Raw genomic sequence first — 16259 nt, 5'->3', positions numbered from 1 at the left:
TTGGTTGGAGTAGGCCCAGACTTGACAGTTTGCAAGGATATGACTCAAGTGCATTGTAAGATTAAACAGAACACCATTGGTAATCATGTGCAGCAACTACTGGTAACTAAGAATGGCATGGAAAACCTCTTTATCTGTGAAGCTATTGACACAGAACTCTCATCCAACCTCCAGGCAGTTGTCACAGGTTAACCCAGGTGGTGCCTGTGCACTGAACTTGGGGATGAGTTGGACAGCCTGACATACATCATCTGAGTAAATGATATCTCCTAACTGCTGGCCATTGCTTCAGAAGTGCTGCTGCTGAGTGACAAACATTTCAATCTTTCAAGATAATCATGTCAATTCCATTTGAATTCCACTCAGTTCCCTCAACTCACCAGGGAAAAACAATTGATCACAGTAATAAAATATAGATAAGGTACACAGGCAAACAGGCAACAGAACTCACCAGAGCCCCTGGCCATTGGACACAGTTGACACTAGGAGAGTTGTCAGTCAATGATCACCACATCAACACTTGCTTAATGTCACCATATCCCCTCCTCATTGCTGGAGGCTCCTTTATCTGTAGGTGTGACCTCCAAGCCTCACCTCAAATGTTCTCTGACCCAACTCTCTGCACCTCAAACTCTTCAAACAAGAGTACAGTATTTTGAGTGTATGCATCTTCCCTGTAGAATGTCAATCAGTAGAAAATTCATTGGTAGATCAAGTGAGCAATGCTATGGCAGTGTGGCCACAGGGGGTAACAAAATAACAGTCAAGTAGACACAAATGCTCTTGCATTCAAAATGACAGAGAACTGAGATTTGATTCACTCACTGCTCACCCTATCCCAGAAAAATAAACATATATTGCAAAAGAAAATACTGAAGAGACTAATAGTCTAAGTAATCCTCAGGAAATTTGTCATCATACTGCACAGCACTACCTCTGTCAACCCATTGCTGTGCTGTGGGCTGGGCTGGGCTGGGGGGTAGTAGTCAGAGATATATGGAGCATCATGGTAAACATGATGGTCAGGGCAAGATGGTATGTGATATGTCTGATGGGACAGAGGGAAACACCCCGAACTGTGGTGGGCAGGTGGTAATACCTATAGAAAAGCTAAACAAAATGTGACAATGAAGGATCAAGCCACGAACATTGTAGGGAACATTGGAGGGGCCAGGATCATTATAATTGGCATGGTCATAACAAGGGTCCTGCAGGACATCCTATTGGTCTCCTTCAGGAAGCAGAATGCCTGGGATACTCACCTCATAATGCCAAGATGGTGGAAACTGTTGAGAAGGGCCAGGGTCCCATGGGTGCGAGTGGCTTGGGGCAGCATCACAATGCAGATCCTGTGCAGTCCTCCATTAGTCTTTTTAATCAACTGATATGTCTGGACCTCACCCCATAGTGCTGAGCCAGCAAGGGGCACTCAGATTGACCAGGCTCTCGAGTGTTCTCATGGCTTGTGCATGCTGGTGGGTCATGAAGTGCATCCTGTGCATGTCGCCTGTTAGTTTTGACCAAAATGCAGTGGGATAAATCACTACATTGTGGTCACCAGCAATGGAGCATGCATCCCTGCCTTTGTCATGCAGGGGCATTTGGCAGTCAGAGTGTGAAGCCTTGGGGAACATTAGTGGACACCAGAGGTTGAGTGGATTGACTCACCTCACGAGGAACTGTATTGTTATCTGTCACCTCCACATGAGCCCACTTGCACAATGGAAATGGGATTCCACTCTGTGCATGAGGTGCCTGTTGTTGTTAGTGCCTGTGCACCTCATACTTATTTCCCAGGTTCCTCACCTTCCATATTAGTGATGTGTTCACTTATTTCTCTCAGTTGTTCTTTGTTTGTTCACTGTTCGCATTTTTACTGTGCACAGAGTCTCTTGTTCTTTAGTTACTGACTCTGTGCACATAGTGCTGAGTATTGGGATATTTTAACAGTGCCACCATACCTGGATCCTCTTCTTCACAAGACTTCTGCCACTCAGGATCATCAGACACCTTGCCAAAACTGTGCCATCAGGAGCCTTGACCAGTGTGATCTCTCCCTTTAATGGGTGTGCATCCCTTATGCCCATGACATCTGCAAAAACAGTCAGTGATCAGTCAGACAAAAAGAGTATGCAATACCTTCATTCCAGGGTTTGATTTTGACCTCTGGCACACCATCCAGATGATCATTTTTCTCATCGTCATTGTCATCAGATTGTCTGTCGTACATTGAGCCTAGTTTTCTCCACAGATAAGGTACCACAAGTTGGTGGAGAGCATCAGCTTTGAGTTTCTTGTACTCAAAACCAGGGCCTGGCAAGTGGCCAGTTGATTATGATGAGAGAGTTCCTCCTAACAAACTCAAGAAGCTGCTGCCAAATGATTTTCTGGGGATCACCAACTTTGACCCTGCACATCACTTATGGAAAGACAATTAGAAGAGAATATACAGAATACCAGAAATACCTACTGCGAACATCTTTGAGTGCCATTATCAACTTCTCCTTCATCATAGATCCAAATACCTGGCAGTTGCAATCTCTTGGTATCTCCTTCATTTGACAACACAACTCCAATGCTGCAGCTGAACTGGCAGAAGCACTCATCCCTAATAATCCAGCCTCAGTACCATTACCATCCCTGAGACACCTAATTGCAATGAGTCTGAGTAAGATATGTGTAACATCACTTTCTTAAATATTGTGGTGTACTTGTCCATAAGTCCCTGAACATCAATGGCATGCTCATTGATGTACTTTCATATGATATCGGAACCACCAAATATGCCAGAGGTCTGGTGTCCTGCAGGGTCTTGTCCAACATACATCACAACTCCAGCAATTTCGATATCTTCAAGAGTCAACCATGCTTCAGCCTGCTCAATGGTAAGATCTGCCACCCACCCACCCACTTGCAACCCCTCACCAATCCAGAGAACTGCATCTTCGCATTGTGGACTCTGACTGCAATGGACTTGACTGATTTGTTAGCAGGCACTGCTGAGGAGCTCTCACTCCACTCATAAACAGCCTTCAACTTCTCCTTTCTTGCTGCAGTGTCATCTTTGGGGATATCTTTCATGAGCTGGTTGTACTCTGCCATAATGATATTGTTGACTGTGTTTCTGTCGGCTGGGAAGAATGTTATAAAAGAAATTCTGTGACAAGGGCATGCATACCACCATCAGGTTTCAGTTGGGTGGCCCAATACCACAAGTGGAAGAGATTGGCCTCATTGAGCTTTGTGTGAGATGGTTTGACACTGAGCCCAGCAGCAACAAGGATGTCATGAGGAGACTTGCTGTGTCGACATCCAAGTTCTTCTGCTTTTGCCTTGACTTCAGTCATGAAGTCATGTATCTCATTGAGAGCAGCATGGGACAAGTTCCCAGTCTTCTTAAATTTCACATTCTGGGTGTGTTCACGATCATCCTGACTTGCTATATCACTGTTGTCAACATCCATAGCCCTACTTTTGCCCTTGCTTTTAGGTTTGTGTTCCACATGGCGACCAGGATGACATGGGGGAAACTCATCCTCAGTGTCGGAACTGGAGTCTTCAGCTGGTGGCGAAGATGGAGGAAGTGAAGATTCAGAACTGTCATCATCTACTATGAACACGTCAATATCGGAAGAGAATGGATTGCAGTGTGACATGAAACACATCAAATGATAACAAAGTGTCTAGAAAAAAAGTGAAAATGACACAGGATACTTGGTGACTCTCATGAGGACCCCAAGCGCCTAGCTTTAGACCATTGGGCACCGAACCCACAGTCATATGAGAGAAGGGGGGCACCAAACCCTGAAGTTAAGGATATAACAACACAACATCTACAGAACTGTGAGAGAACAAGAAAAATATGTTCAGATAACCACAACTTCAGGCCACTTGTGCCCAGTGTAAGAGACTAATATTGAAGTAAATACTACAGGAAAGATACCTTGTGCCCAGTGTAAGAGACTGAAGAAAATATCACTGGGCACAGAGCAGTAAGTGCACAAAAATGATAAACAAATGTAAATAATAAATAAAAGCAAACCAAGGACACTTAGAGCGAAGCTAAGTGTCCACTATAAGTCTGTAGACTGAGAAGAGAACACATCACAATAGAAAATGCGAAATGAGGTGCACAGGCACCTAATGTGAACAAAATATTCAAAAAAAAAAAAACCTTCATCATCCAGAAGTCAACTAGCCCCATCATCAGGGTGTTGACTGCCCTTGTCAGCTGGAATGTTGACCTCAACCTCCTCAGCCTCAGCCTCAGCCTCACCAGCATCCTTGTCCATCGGAGTGCCCTCGACCTGGTCTTCCTGCAAGATCAGGGCAGTAGAATTTTGGGAGGACACAGAGACACTAGGTGTGAGTGATCTCCTCCTATCATGGAGACCAAACATATGTTCTTCCCATCCTTCAGGCAGTTGCACTGCGTGCCAGGGCCTGGGCTTGTCTTTTTGATCTGTGAAAGCAGGGGGTCAGATGGGATCAACAGTGACAAGATAACTTACCTCTGGTGGAGGGGCCATCCTGGTGGTGGGGATTTTGCAGTTTCAAAGAACCTGGGTGTGCAAATCTGTAGAGTTGTTCGCGACTTGGTCAACACTTTTTGGCACACAAGGCATGTTGCTAATGATGGAGGAGGAGGGGAAAAGTGGTCAGATGAGGTATTTAAGTAAAGCCATGCCTTACCTGACATAAAAAAACCCATGGAGTTATTTGGTAAAATGGCGGCTTGTTGCAATGGAATAATGACACTTGCAGTTATTACATGAGTAGCAAGTGGAACAAAAGGAAAATATCAGAAAAGAAGTTCAGTGTCATGCCATATCGTGATAAATACCAGGTGGAACAAACCATAAGGAATATGCAACAACCAATACAGAGAGTATGTACCACTTCATAATAACACATGCATGCAACAGTAGTGAGCAGAGACTTGAACAATTTGGACTCTGTTTGTGTGGGCCTCATGCATGTGATCAAAAACAAACCTGCACAACAAACCCTTGAAGGGCCAAAACCCCTAAGAATGAACTGTGGTGAATGCTGAGACAGGGGAAGGAGCTGAATGGAACATGTAATAACGAAAACAGAGGAAATACATTGCTAATAAGCAGAGACTCGAAGCCCTGAATGCCCAAAATGGAGGGAATATGTACCACTTGGTAATGGGATAATGTGCAATGGTGGTAAATGGAGAGCCTTGGAAGATGAGCTCTGTTCGTGTGGGTTTTATGCATGCAATTGACAACGAAACATTGATAAATGCTGGAACAGCAAGAGAACAGTAAGATGCAATAACCAAGACAGAGGGAATACATACCACTTAGGTAATATGATATGTGTGCGATGACAGTGAATGGAAAGGCTCGAATGATGCCATGACTCTGTTCCCAAGGGTCTTGTAGATGCAATCAACAAGAACCTTCAAAGGCTCCAAACCCCCAAGGGCGCCAAGCCCTCAACTCTTGTGGACAACTGCACCAAATGGTTGAGGCAAGAACAGATGCAGGTCAGTAATAACACATACATGATAAAAAGATCCTGATCTTGAAACCTTTGTATTTGCAATATCTCCACTTACCTGCACCAGGTGGAAAATCTGTTAGTAGTCAGGTTATTGGTTACACTTGAGCCAAAATAAAAATATAATATAAAAAGCAGATATGTTTACAGGGTCACTGTGAAAAATACTCTGGTCGAAGTATGCCAACACTCATCTGCCAGGGATGGATCCCTTGGTTCCACATCCAGATGTCCACAGATGAGAACAGTGGTGGAGTCAGGGGTGTTGGCAGATGTTAGATGTATTGATACAGGGGGAGTGGGGACCTCCATGCTGATGGGGGAAAAGGGGAGGAAAGGGACTGCAGTGGTACCCGCCTGACAGGATGATGACGTTGAGGGAGCCAAACTCAACGGAAATGATGGTGCTATGGGAGATGATTACTGTCAAGGAAAAAAAGTCTTGGAAAATTGCCCACCTTCATGCTGGGATCTTGAAAGTAAGATGTCAGCAAGGGTTGCAGCATCAACTGCGCTCAGTTTGAGATGCAAAACAATTGTGATTAAAGTGCCTGCATAACCCTTGAATGTTAGCTATCAGACAGTGGTTAGAAAATCATGCACTTAGGTTGATGGCACTTATGCTTTGCCCATTATCGAGTGAGGGTGGCTGGCACATAGTGAGATGAGGAATGGAAGGGAGAGGGAGAGGAACACAGACAATATTGTAAGTTGATAGGCAGATCTCCAACAGAAGGTTCTTCTTCCCCATTTGTTAGCAGCCATGGAATAACACATAGGATCCACCTCAGTGAATCCTGTTAAGATATCCCAATACTCAGCACTCTATGTGCACAGAGTCAGTAACTAAAGAACAAGATACTCTGTGCACAGTAAAAATGCGAACACTGAACAAACAAAGAACAACTGAAGAAAATAAGTGCACACATCATTAATATGGAAAGTGGGGAACCTGGCAATTAGTCTGAGGTGCACAGGCACTAATAGCAACACTCCCCCCTGATTGTGCACCTCTGCACATTAAGAACTCCCACTTGATGCACCTAGTCCTAGCATCTGACAGAAGTTGATCACCTTGGCCTTGGACAGTGGTTTGGTCATCAGGTCAGCAGCCTGGGCATCAGTGGGGACAAAAGTGGGAGCAATGAGGTTGTCCTGGACTGCATCTCTAAGCCAGTAGAAGCAGAGATCAAGTTGCTTCATTCTGCCATGGTGTTCAGGATTCTTGGCCACAGAGATTGCAGATTGGTTGTCCATGTGCAGCACAGAGGGAGAAGACAGTGGAGAAGCGATTTCAGAGAGTAAATTTCGAAGCCACTTGATCTCCTTGCCTGCCTGGACAGCTGCTATGTATTCTGCCTCAGTGGTAGATAGAGCGACGATGTTTTGAAGCTTGGAACACCAGGAGATTGCTCCAGTACCCATCTTGACAACATAACCACCTGTAGAGCGACCAGTATCCCTGCAGCCACCATGATCTGCATCAGAGAAGGTGGTGAAGGGCTCAGAGGTTGAAGGATCAGGAGAATAGGTCAGGGAATAGTCCAGAGTACCCTTGATATAGCGCATTAGGTGCTTCACAGCCTGCCAATGAACCCAGCCAGGATTGGAGTTGAATCTGGCCAGAACTCCAACAGTATAGGCAATGTCTGGGCGGGTAGTGGTGGCAAGGTACATCAGAGCACCTACAGCGGAGAGATAGGGTACTTGGCGCATTTTCTCGATTTCTGAGGCATCCTGGGGAGACTGGGAGCGAGAGAGGCGAAGATTTGGCTCCATGGGTGTAGATAGTGGTTTGCAGTCAGCCATGCCAAATCTTTCCAGTAAATCCAGGCAGTACTGGCGCTGGGAGAGCGAAATGGAGCGATTGGGGCGATCTCTGTCAATTTTGATGCCCAGGAGTTGGGTAGTAGGTCCTAGATCTCGCAGTTTGAAGTGCTGGCTGAGTTGGCAGATGAAGGAGTCTATGGCAGCTTCAGAAGACGAAGCAAGAGTCATATCATCCACAAAAACAGGCAAGATGATGGAGATGTTGCAATAAATGCGACCAGACAGGGGATTGAACCCTGGACCTCCCAGGTTTCGACCGGTTGCTCTAACCACTGAGCTATTTGGTCAAGGTATCTAGGCTTACTTGGTGTGGTTTAACCACCAAGTGCTAGTGGGGACTAGCATTGCTGAGTGCTGGAGTACTACACCTGCAACAGGAGACACCATCCTTGGAGCAGATATAGATGCTGGCATCAGAATAGGTTTGTTTGAAGTGCAGGGACTCCAATACAGAGCGCATTTTCTTGTTCCAGCGATTGCCACCTTGTTTGCTGCCATAGATGGCTTTCTGGAGCAGGCAGACATGAGATTTCGAGTTTCCTTCCACAAATCCTTCAGGTTGTGCCATATAGACTTCACAGTCCATTTCCCCATTCAGGTAGGCATGGGAGATGTCCACAGAGCGCAGATGGAGGTCCTGGAGAGCTGCAAGAGCTAGAACCACTCTGACAGAGGCAAGGCGCACTGTAGGAGCAAAGACCTCGAGATAATCAAAGCCAGGGCGCTGATTATAGCCTTTTGCGACCAGTCTGGCCTTGTAGCGATCTATGGAGCCATCAGCATTCCTCTTGACCTTAAATACCCACTTGGAGCCAATGACTTTGCATCCAGGGGGTCTAGGAACGAGTTTCCAAGTCCCATTTGTCTGGTGAGCTGCCAACTCCTCCAGGGCTGCTTTGTGCCATTTTTCCGCATCAGGACGACTCATGGCTTCTGCAAATGTAAGAGGTTCATCTGGCAGGGCTGCAGACATGGCCAACTCATCATCAGAGTCTTCTTCATCACCAGAGTCCTCCAATTGAGCTGGGGAGAGCTTCCACCACTCTCTGGGCGTCTGTCTTCGCCTTCTGGGCAGTCTGGCACCTATGCCAACAGGACTAGGTGCTCTTGGGGGTGGTGCAGGCAATGGAGTGTGAGGAGGTGGCGCATCTTGAGCTGGGTGAGCAGGGAGAGGCTGGATAGGCACTGGATCAGCTGCTGGAGGCTCCAGAGGCTCTATCTGTTACAGTGGTGCCTCTGCACCTCTGTTCGCATGTTCATTTATTCTACTGTTATATGCTACACTAATATGGTCTAACTTCGCATTCCTACACTATACAGTGTTGTGATATGTTGTGACTGTTTGTTTTCCCTTGTTTACCATTTTTGCGCACTTAGCAGTTGTATGTGCCCAGTGTATTTTCTCTTCAGTCTCTGACACTGGGCACAAGGTAATGTCACTACTTAGCTGTTGAATTTAGCCTCTGACACTGGGCACAAGGCCTTAAGGCTGGGTAAATTTATCAGGTTATGAGCCCCGGGCGCTTGTGGGAATGTCCTGATAAGTCCTTTCTGCTTAAGGCAATGGATTCCCACAGCTGGGATTTCCCCATTAAGACCTACTTGTGCCTCAGTAAGACCTTTACCGGAGGCAACAATGTGTAAGCCCTACCAATTAAGGCAGAATGGCCCCTGAGCCATCTAAGACCTTTGCAGGAGGCAGCATGTGTAAGACCTACCACTTAAGGCAGTTGCCACTTTAGGCAGTGATTTCCCACGCTTGCGCCTTGTTGCTGTGCACTGGATTAGGGGAGGCTGTTGCAGGTGTAGTACTCCAGCACTCAGCAATGCTAGTCCCTACTAGCACTTGGTGGTTAAACCACACCAAGTAAGCCTAGATACCTTGACCAAATAGCTCAGTGGTTAGAGCACCCGGTCGAAACCTGGGAGGTCCAGGGTTCAATCCCCTGTCTGGTCGCATTTATTGCAACAATAAGACAGATATTAGATTATTTCGAAGGTCTGGCACATGCAGGACATTGCTAAATTCCACAGGGCGACGCTTTCTACCTCCCACCACAGGCTCAAACACTACAGACCCAACCCCAGCTGAGTAGATCAATTTATTGTCTGCCAGCTTGATAGGGAGGCGTTTTTGGCTGTAATTTCGCAGCCAATGGCGATGGGGTGTCATATGAGCAGTGGCCCCCGAGTCTGCAATCCAAAGGACGTCAGCATCGAGCTGCAGAGGGCAGAGGAGGGAAGAGGGGTCAGGGAAGCGAAGACTTGCATTTCCTGCGAATTCTACAGCTTGGGAAGCGCTCTGATTTTGCAAGGAGGTAGAGGGCAATGCGCCACAGGCCTGGGGCGAAGGGGACGAAGCAGATGCTTGATTTGCGGTTTTTGGAGTCTTCTTTTCCTTCCTGTTCTTCTGAGAGCAATAGTAGGCTTTAGATTTCGCAATGTTGGGGCATTTGTGGATGCAGTGGCCTGAATATTCGCAGAACGAGCAAACCGACGAAGCTGGGCACTTGCAATCGCCAGAGAAGGATAAAAGCGCAGTCTCTGATTTACTGGCATCAGGGCGACGTCTGTGCTGCGATTCTTCAGCCAGGAATGCTTCTTTTAGTTTCTCTTTGTCCAGGGAGTGGAATAGAAGCAAAGAGGACGCAAAATGAGCATATTCTTCGCCTAGAGAGGGAATCATAGCCATGCAGACCAGCTCATTGTCCAAGTCCTTGATGGAGTAGGGGGTAGATGGATCCCTGGGGCGCAATTCCTGGATTTTGGACATGGATGTTGCTATTAGTGCCTGTGCACCTCAGACTAATTGCCAGGTTCCCCACCTTCCATATTAATGATGTGTGCACTTATTTTCTTCAGTTGTTCTTTGTTTGTTCAGTGTTCGCATTTTTACTGTGCACAGAGTATCTTGTTCTTTAGTTACTGACTCTGTGCACATAGGTGTGTAAAACTACATAGACAACAATTTAGTTACTGACTCTGTGCACATAGAGTGCTGAGTATTGGGATATCTTAACAGGTTATGAGCCCCGCGCCTTAGGACTCTCTGGACACGTCATTTGCCACGTCATCCACCTCTGCGCAACTTCCCATACTTCCTGGACCTATCCCTCGCCCTCTAGCCCTATATTTGTCGCCAGTAGCCCCAGAACTCACCCACTGCATCTGTGTCTTGCCAACATGAGTGAAGACATCACCACTGCTGCCCTCTCCATTACCCAGCTCACTGCCTCCAACTATGCTGCCTGGAACAGCGAAATGAAGGCCTTCCTGCGCTCTAAAGGACTGTGGACCATTGTCAGTGGTACTGAAAAGCGCCCTCCTGTCTCTGAAAGCGATCTGTGCCTCCAATGGGACCTCAGAGTGAACCAAGCAGCTGGAGCACTGTATCTAGCCATCTCTGGTCGCTTCAGAACCCTCATTGAACCTGTTGAGGATCACCCAGACCTCATTTGGTCAACCCTGGCTACTATGCATCTCCAGGAGCCTCCCAGTGCTACAAGTCAAGCCCCCATACCTTCCAATTCGCTCCAACAGCCCATATCTATGCATAGGCGATGTATACACAGCCAAAACTTGCCCCCAATTGCTGAGTTTGCTGGAAATGCAAGTTTTCGCTCCACAGATCCCTCCTCGCCTCTCTACCCTCTCCAACTCGATGCAGATGTCCACTGGAATGCAGATACTGGTGCCACTGCACACATGACCCCTCATCGCCACTGGCTGCGCAATTACACCCCCAAATGTGTCCCTGTGAGACTGGCAGACAACAAATTGGTATACTCTGCTGGAGTTGGGTCTGTGGTGTTTGTGCCTGTAGTCAGAGGCCAGAAGCGTCGCCCTGTGGAGATCACCGAATGCTGATGGCTCCATAGATCGCTACAAGGCCAGACTTGTTGCAAAAGGCTATAATCAGCGCCCTGGCTTTGATTATCTCGAGGTCTTTGCTCCTACAGTGCACCTTGCCTCTGTCAGAGTGGTTCTAGCTCTTGCAGCTCTCCAGGACCTCCATCTGCGCTCTGTGGACATCTCCCATGCCTACCTGAATGGGGAAATGGACTGTGAAGTCTATATGGCACAACCTGAAGGATTTGTGGAAGGAAACTCGAAATCTCATGTCTGCCTGCTCCAGAAAGCCATCTATGGCAGCAAACAAGGTGGCAATCACTGGAACAGGAAAATGCGCTCTGTGTTGGAGTCCCTGCACTTCAAACAAACCTATTCTGATGCCAGCATCTATATCTACTCCAAGGATGGTGTCTCCATCATCTTGCCTGTTTTTGTGGATGATATGACTCTTGCTTCGTCTTCTGAAGCTGCCATAGACTCCTTCATCTGCCAACTCAGCCAGCACTTCAAACTGCGAGATCTAGGACCTACTACCCAACTCCTGGGCATCAAAATTGACAGAGATCGCCCCAATCGCTCCATTTCGCTCTCCCAGTGCCAGTACTGCCTGGATTTACTGGAAAGATTTGGCATGGCTGACTGCAAGCCACTATCTACACCCATGGAGCCAAATCTTCGCCTCTCTCGCTCCCAGTCTCCCCAGGATGCCTCAGAAATCGAGAAAATGCGCCAAGTACCCTATCTCTCCGCTGTAGGTGCTCTGATGTACCTTACCACCACTACCCGCCCAGACATTTGTTGCAGGTGTAGTACTCCAGCACTCAGCAATGCTAGTCCCTACTAGCACTTGGTGGTTAAACCACACCAAGTAAGCCTGGATACCTTGACCAAGTAGCTCAGTGGTTAGAGCACCCGGTCGAAACCTGGGAGGTCCAGGGTTCAATCCCCTGTCTGGTCGCATTTATTGCAACAGGTTATGAGCCCCGGGCGCTTGTGGGAATGTCCTGATAAGTCCTTTCTGCTTAAGTCAATGGATTCCCACAGCTGGGATTTCCCCATTAAGACCTACTTGTGCCTCAGTAAGACCTTTACCGGAGGCAACAATGTGTAAGCCCTACCAATTAAGGCAGAATGGCCCCTGAGCCATCAAAGACCTTTGCAGGAGGCAGCATGTGTAAGACCTACCACATAAGGCAGTTGCCACTTTAGGCAGTGATTTCCCACGCTTGCGCCTTGTTGCTGTGCACTGGATTAGGGGGAGGCTGTTGCAGGTGTAGTACTCCAGCACTCAGCAATGCTAGTCCCTACTAGCACTTGGTGGTTAAACCACACCAAGTAAGCCTGGATACCTTGACCAAGTAGCTCAGTGGTTAGAGCACCCGGTCGAAAACCTGGGAGGTCCAGGGTTCAATCCCCTGTCTGGTCGCATTTATTGCAACAACATTGCCTATACTGTTGGAGTTCTGGCCAGATTCAACTCCAATCCTGGCTGGGCTCATTGGCAGGCTGTGAAGCACCTAATGCGCTATATCAAGGGTACTCTGGACTATTCCCTGACCTATTCTCCTGATCCTTCAACCTCTGAGCCCTTCACCACCTTCTCTGATGCAGATCATGGTGGCTGCAAGGATACTGGTTGCTCTACAGGTGGATATGTTGTCAAGATGGGTACTGGAGCAATCTCCTGGTGTTCCAAGCTTCAAAATGTTGTTGCTCTATCTACCACTGAGGCAGAATACATAGCAGCTGTCCAGGCAGGCAAGGAGATCAAGTGGCTTCGAAATTTACTCTCTGAAATCGCTTCTCCACTGTCTTCTCCCTCTGTGCTGCACATGGACAACCAATCTGCCATCTCTGTGGCCAAGAATCCTGAACACCATGGCAGAATGAAGCAACTTGATCTCTGCTTCTACTGGCTTAGAGATGCAGTCCAGGACAACCTCATTGCGCCCACTTTTGTCCCCACTGATGCCCAGGCTGCTGATCTGATGACCAAACCACTGTCCAAGGCCAAGGTGATCAACTTCTGTCAGATGCTAGGACTAGGTGGATCAAGTGGGAGTTCTTAATGTGCAGAGGTGCACAATCAGGGGGGAGTGTTGCTATTAGTGCCTGTGCACCTCAGACTAATTCACAGGTTCCCCACCTTCCATATTAATGATGTGTGCACTTATTTTCATCAGTTTTTCTTTGTTTGTTCAGTGTTCGCATTTTTACTGTGCACAGAGTATCTGTTAAGATAACCACAAACTGAGGCCACTGGTGCCCAGTGTAAGAGACTATTATTGAGTAAAGTAATACAGGACTGTACCTGGTGCCCAGTGTAAGAGACTGAAGAAAATTTCACTGGGCACAGAGCAGTAAGTGCGCAAAAATGATAAACAAATGTAAATAATAAATAAAAGCAAACCAAGGACACTTAGAGCGAAGCTAAGTGTCCACTACATGTCTGTAGTGTTAGACAGAGATAAAACAAAGGGCAAATGCGGTCTGAGGTGCACAGGCACCTAATATGAACAGTATCTTGTTCTTTAGTTACTGACTCTTGGCCTTGCCAGTTGCTTTCCCCCAGTTGGTCTAGCACAGTTAACACTGCTTTGCAGTGCATGTCACTTTGGATGAACCCTGCCCAGTCTTGTCCCTGGTCCACCCCATCCCAGTCTCCAGTCACCTTAGTCATACCTTACTAATACTAGTCTTACCAATCATCTTAGCAATCTTTGCAAGACTGGCATTCCCAGTCTCCATACTATAGTCTGTCTCTAGTATATAAACCCATAGATACTCAGCTTGTACTCTTCAGTCTGAAATCAACTAAGTTACTCTGATCACCCTGCCTTGGACTTGGACTGAAACCCACACAAGGGAATAGCACTGCATCCTCAGTCACTAAGTCCAAACAGTCCACTCTCTGTATCTTTGCCTTTCCCCCTGATCCCAACCCCTCAGCCCTGCACCTGCTTCAGTCTCCAGTCTGGCCTCAAACCCAGACATCATGAACTTGACAGTATTTCAGACTCACCACTTGTGTAGGTCTAACAGATCATGGCTACTAAAAACTCATTTCCAACCTCCCTGTGGCCATGCTGCCACCAACCCCAAATCCAACTCAGCCAGTGGAACTTGTCATGAGACAGCACTAGCTGCCATGGGCACCACTAGGTGCTCTCCAGACCCCATTAGTCCTTTCAGGGGCTTTCCAGCCCAAGCATCCAATACTCCCACCCCATGTTGCCCCATTGCCCCCATCCCTGATGATGATCCCAGGGATGATGGGCTGGGGGATGATGATAACAACAATCCTGATGATGATGACCCCAGCAATGGTCCTGATGATGATGGGCCTGGTGATGATAATCTGGATGAGAATGATCTGGAGGATGAACTGGACTTCCCAGACCTGGACACTGAACCCATGGTTGTGGTCTTTGACAGTCTCACAAAGGCCATCAAGCCACTGGCTCACAACAACTGCACTAGTCCTGAGTCATCAAGCAGGACCAAGCTGCATGAGCCTGACACCTTTGATGGTACTGACCCCAAGAAGCTAGTTTTCCATGTAAGCAGAGGCATGAAGCATTACATAGAATTTAGTCCATGTGTGAGTAAGCAAAGTGTGATGCATCTCTTACTTCTGCACACTTCATGAACTGCAGTCTCTGTGCCTCCAGCCCCCATGCAGATCTCTTCTAGTCTTTCACATCGACTGCTCTCAGATGGAAAATCCCAACCTGGCAGTACAGCCCAATTTTACCACAGAAGAATATCAAGATGCTTGTCTTCAACTCATTAATGACATAGTAAATGGTCAACAAGCTGCCAACATCCTAGTGTCCCTATGGACACTAAACAACAATAAAGAAAAACTCAACTGGCAAGTGTGCAAAGAACAAGAAGCCCAAAGAACACAAGAAGAACTAGAGCAAGCTGGAAGAAGAATCTGAAGAACTACAATGCTGCAGACTCAAAGAAGCAGAAACAGTGCAAGCAGAAGAGCACAAAATGAACAGAGTCAAGCATGCTCCAATATGCAAAGTAGGGGTTCCCTCAGGCCCTGTCAACATCCCCTCCCCATATGCAATGCACAAACTCAAGAAAGGTGAATATGTCAAACTCTGCTTTTTCACCAACATTGGCCTAGCAGATGCAGAGTCCTTCAACCCATTGGTAGATGACAAAGCCCTAACCCTACTCAAAGCTGACAATGGTCAACACATCTGGGTTCCAGCTTCAACCACTAGAGATAAGTCATCTGTTATAAAAGATGAGGACTTAACCTGGGAGCAGTCCAGAGAGGCCACCATCCATCTAATAAGTGCCATGAAGGAACATGACTGGGAGGAAGAAAGAATAGACATGCACATAGATTTTTGGACAGCCATCGAGGCTCACCCATGGTGCCATTCCCTTCATGCTCACCTCAAGAAAGCATTACTACTCTACCAAAGCCAACAGAGACAGAGGTGGCACCAAGTGTTGTTGACACTCAACACCTGGTCCCTAGCAGAGTTGAACCAAGAACTGCTAAATGATGCCCGAGAAGAGATATGTGACAAAGGGTACTACCAAGAACTCAACAATCTCAGAAAGGTGTGGGTTATCAGCATCACAACACCACTCAACCTGACCACTCCCCCCCCCCTTCTTCTCCCTGCACACCATTCCCCATTCCCCTCTCTCACATATTCCACCATGCTACACACTAACCCTGGCATAACATCCATTGAACAACCATACCTTCTACTCCACTCTGCTATCTGGCATCACACCCATTGATCACAAACCTTACCCCCCCCCCTCCAGCATCATGTCCATTGATCAACCATACCCAGGTCAATGAGCACTTCACAGCCTTAGCAGCACAACCCACATCTGCCAACCACCCAATGAGGACTCCAAGTGGCACAAAACAATCACTGTCCCCTGGAGATCACACCTGCTCATCAGACTATGCAGACCACAAACACCAAAGGTCCTTTTGGACCCATACCTCATTGGACTATCTACCACACAATGGACCCCTCCCAGCATCTGCTGTCTGCCTCAAG

The 16259-nt window shown here is 47.3% G+C and overlaps 2 protein-coding genes and 4 non-coding genes across 6 annotated transcripts; 4 read left to right on the top strand and 2 right to left on the bottom strand.

Moving 5' to 3' along the window:
• Positions 1-881: 881 nt before the first annotated feature.
• Positions 882-4625, bottom strand: F5J12DRAFT_787350 (uncharacterized protein; the record flags this gene model as incomplete). The annotated part of the gene is made up of 14 exons (XM_051743629.1): positions 882-972; positions 1263-1349; positions 1402-1622; positions 1669-1755; positions 1962-2092; positions 2140-2313; positions 2471-2649; positions 2826-2875; positions 2926-3131; positions 3179-3610; positions 3775-3804; positions 4196-4462; positions 4512-4530; positions 4563-4625. 14 exons carry the CDS (start codon positions 4623-4625, stop codon positions 882-884), a joined length of 2037 nt encoding a protein of 678 aa, XP_051594351.1.
• Positions 4626-7573: 2948 nt separating this feature from the next.
• Positions 7574-7646, bottom strand: F5J12DRAFT_t208. Its single transcript has one exon. It is a non-coding gene; the product is annotated as a tRNA-Phe (tRNA).
• A 1597-nt stretch (positions 7647-9243) lies between these two features.
• Positions 9244-9316, top strand: F5J12DRAFT_t209. Its single transcript has one exon. It is a non-coding gene; the product is annotated as a tRNA-Phe (tRNA).
• A 2780-nt stretch (positions 9317-12096) lies between these two features.
• Positions 12097-12169, top strand: F5J12DRAFT_t210. The gene has a single exon. It is a non-coding gene; the product is annotated as a tRNA-Phe (tRNA).
• A 394-nt stretch (positions 12170-12563) lies between these two features.
• On the top strand, positions 12564-12637 carry F5J12DRAFT_t211. Its single transcript has one exon. It is a non-coding gene; the product is annotated as a tRNA-Phe (tRNA).
• Positions 12638-15291: 2654 nt separating this feature from the next.
• F5J12DRAFT_729011 (uncharacterized protein) lies at positions 15292-15987 on the top strand (the record flags this gene model as incomplete). The annotated part of the gene is made up of 1 exon (XM_051741934.1): positions 15292-15987. One exon carries the CDS (start codon positions 15292-15294, stop codon positions 15985-15987), a length of 696 nt encoding a protein of 231 aa, XP_051594350.1.
• Positions 15988-16259: the final 272 nt, after the last annotated feature.

This window comes from Pisolithus orientalis, assembly GCF_024613125.1.
Source record: "Pisolithus orientalis strain OTSU chromosome Unknown F5J12scaffold_103, whole genome shotgun sequence".
Classification (NCBI taxonomy): domain Eukaryota; kingdom Fungi; phylum Basidiomycota; class Agaricomycetes; order Boletales; family Pisolithaceae; genus Pisolithus; species Pisolithus orientalis.
Note: the sequence above shows the minus strand (reverse complement) of the source record. Positions and strands in the feature narration are given on the sequence as shown.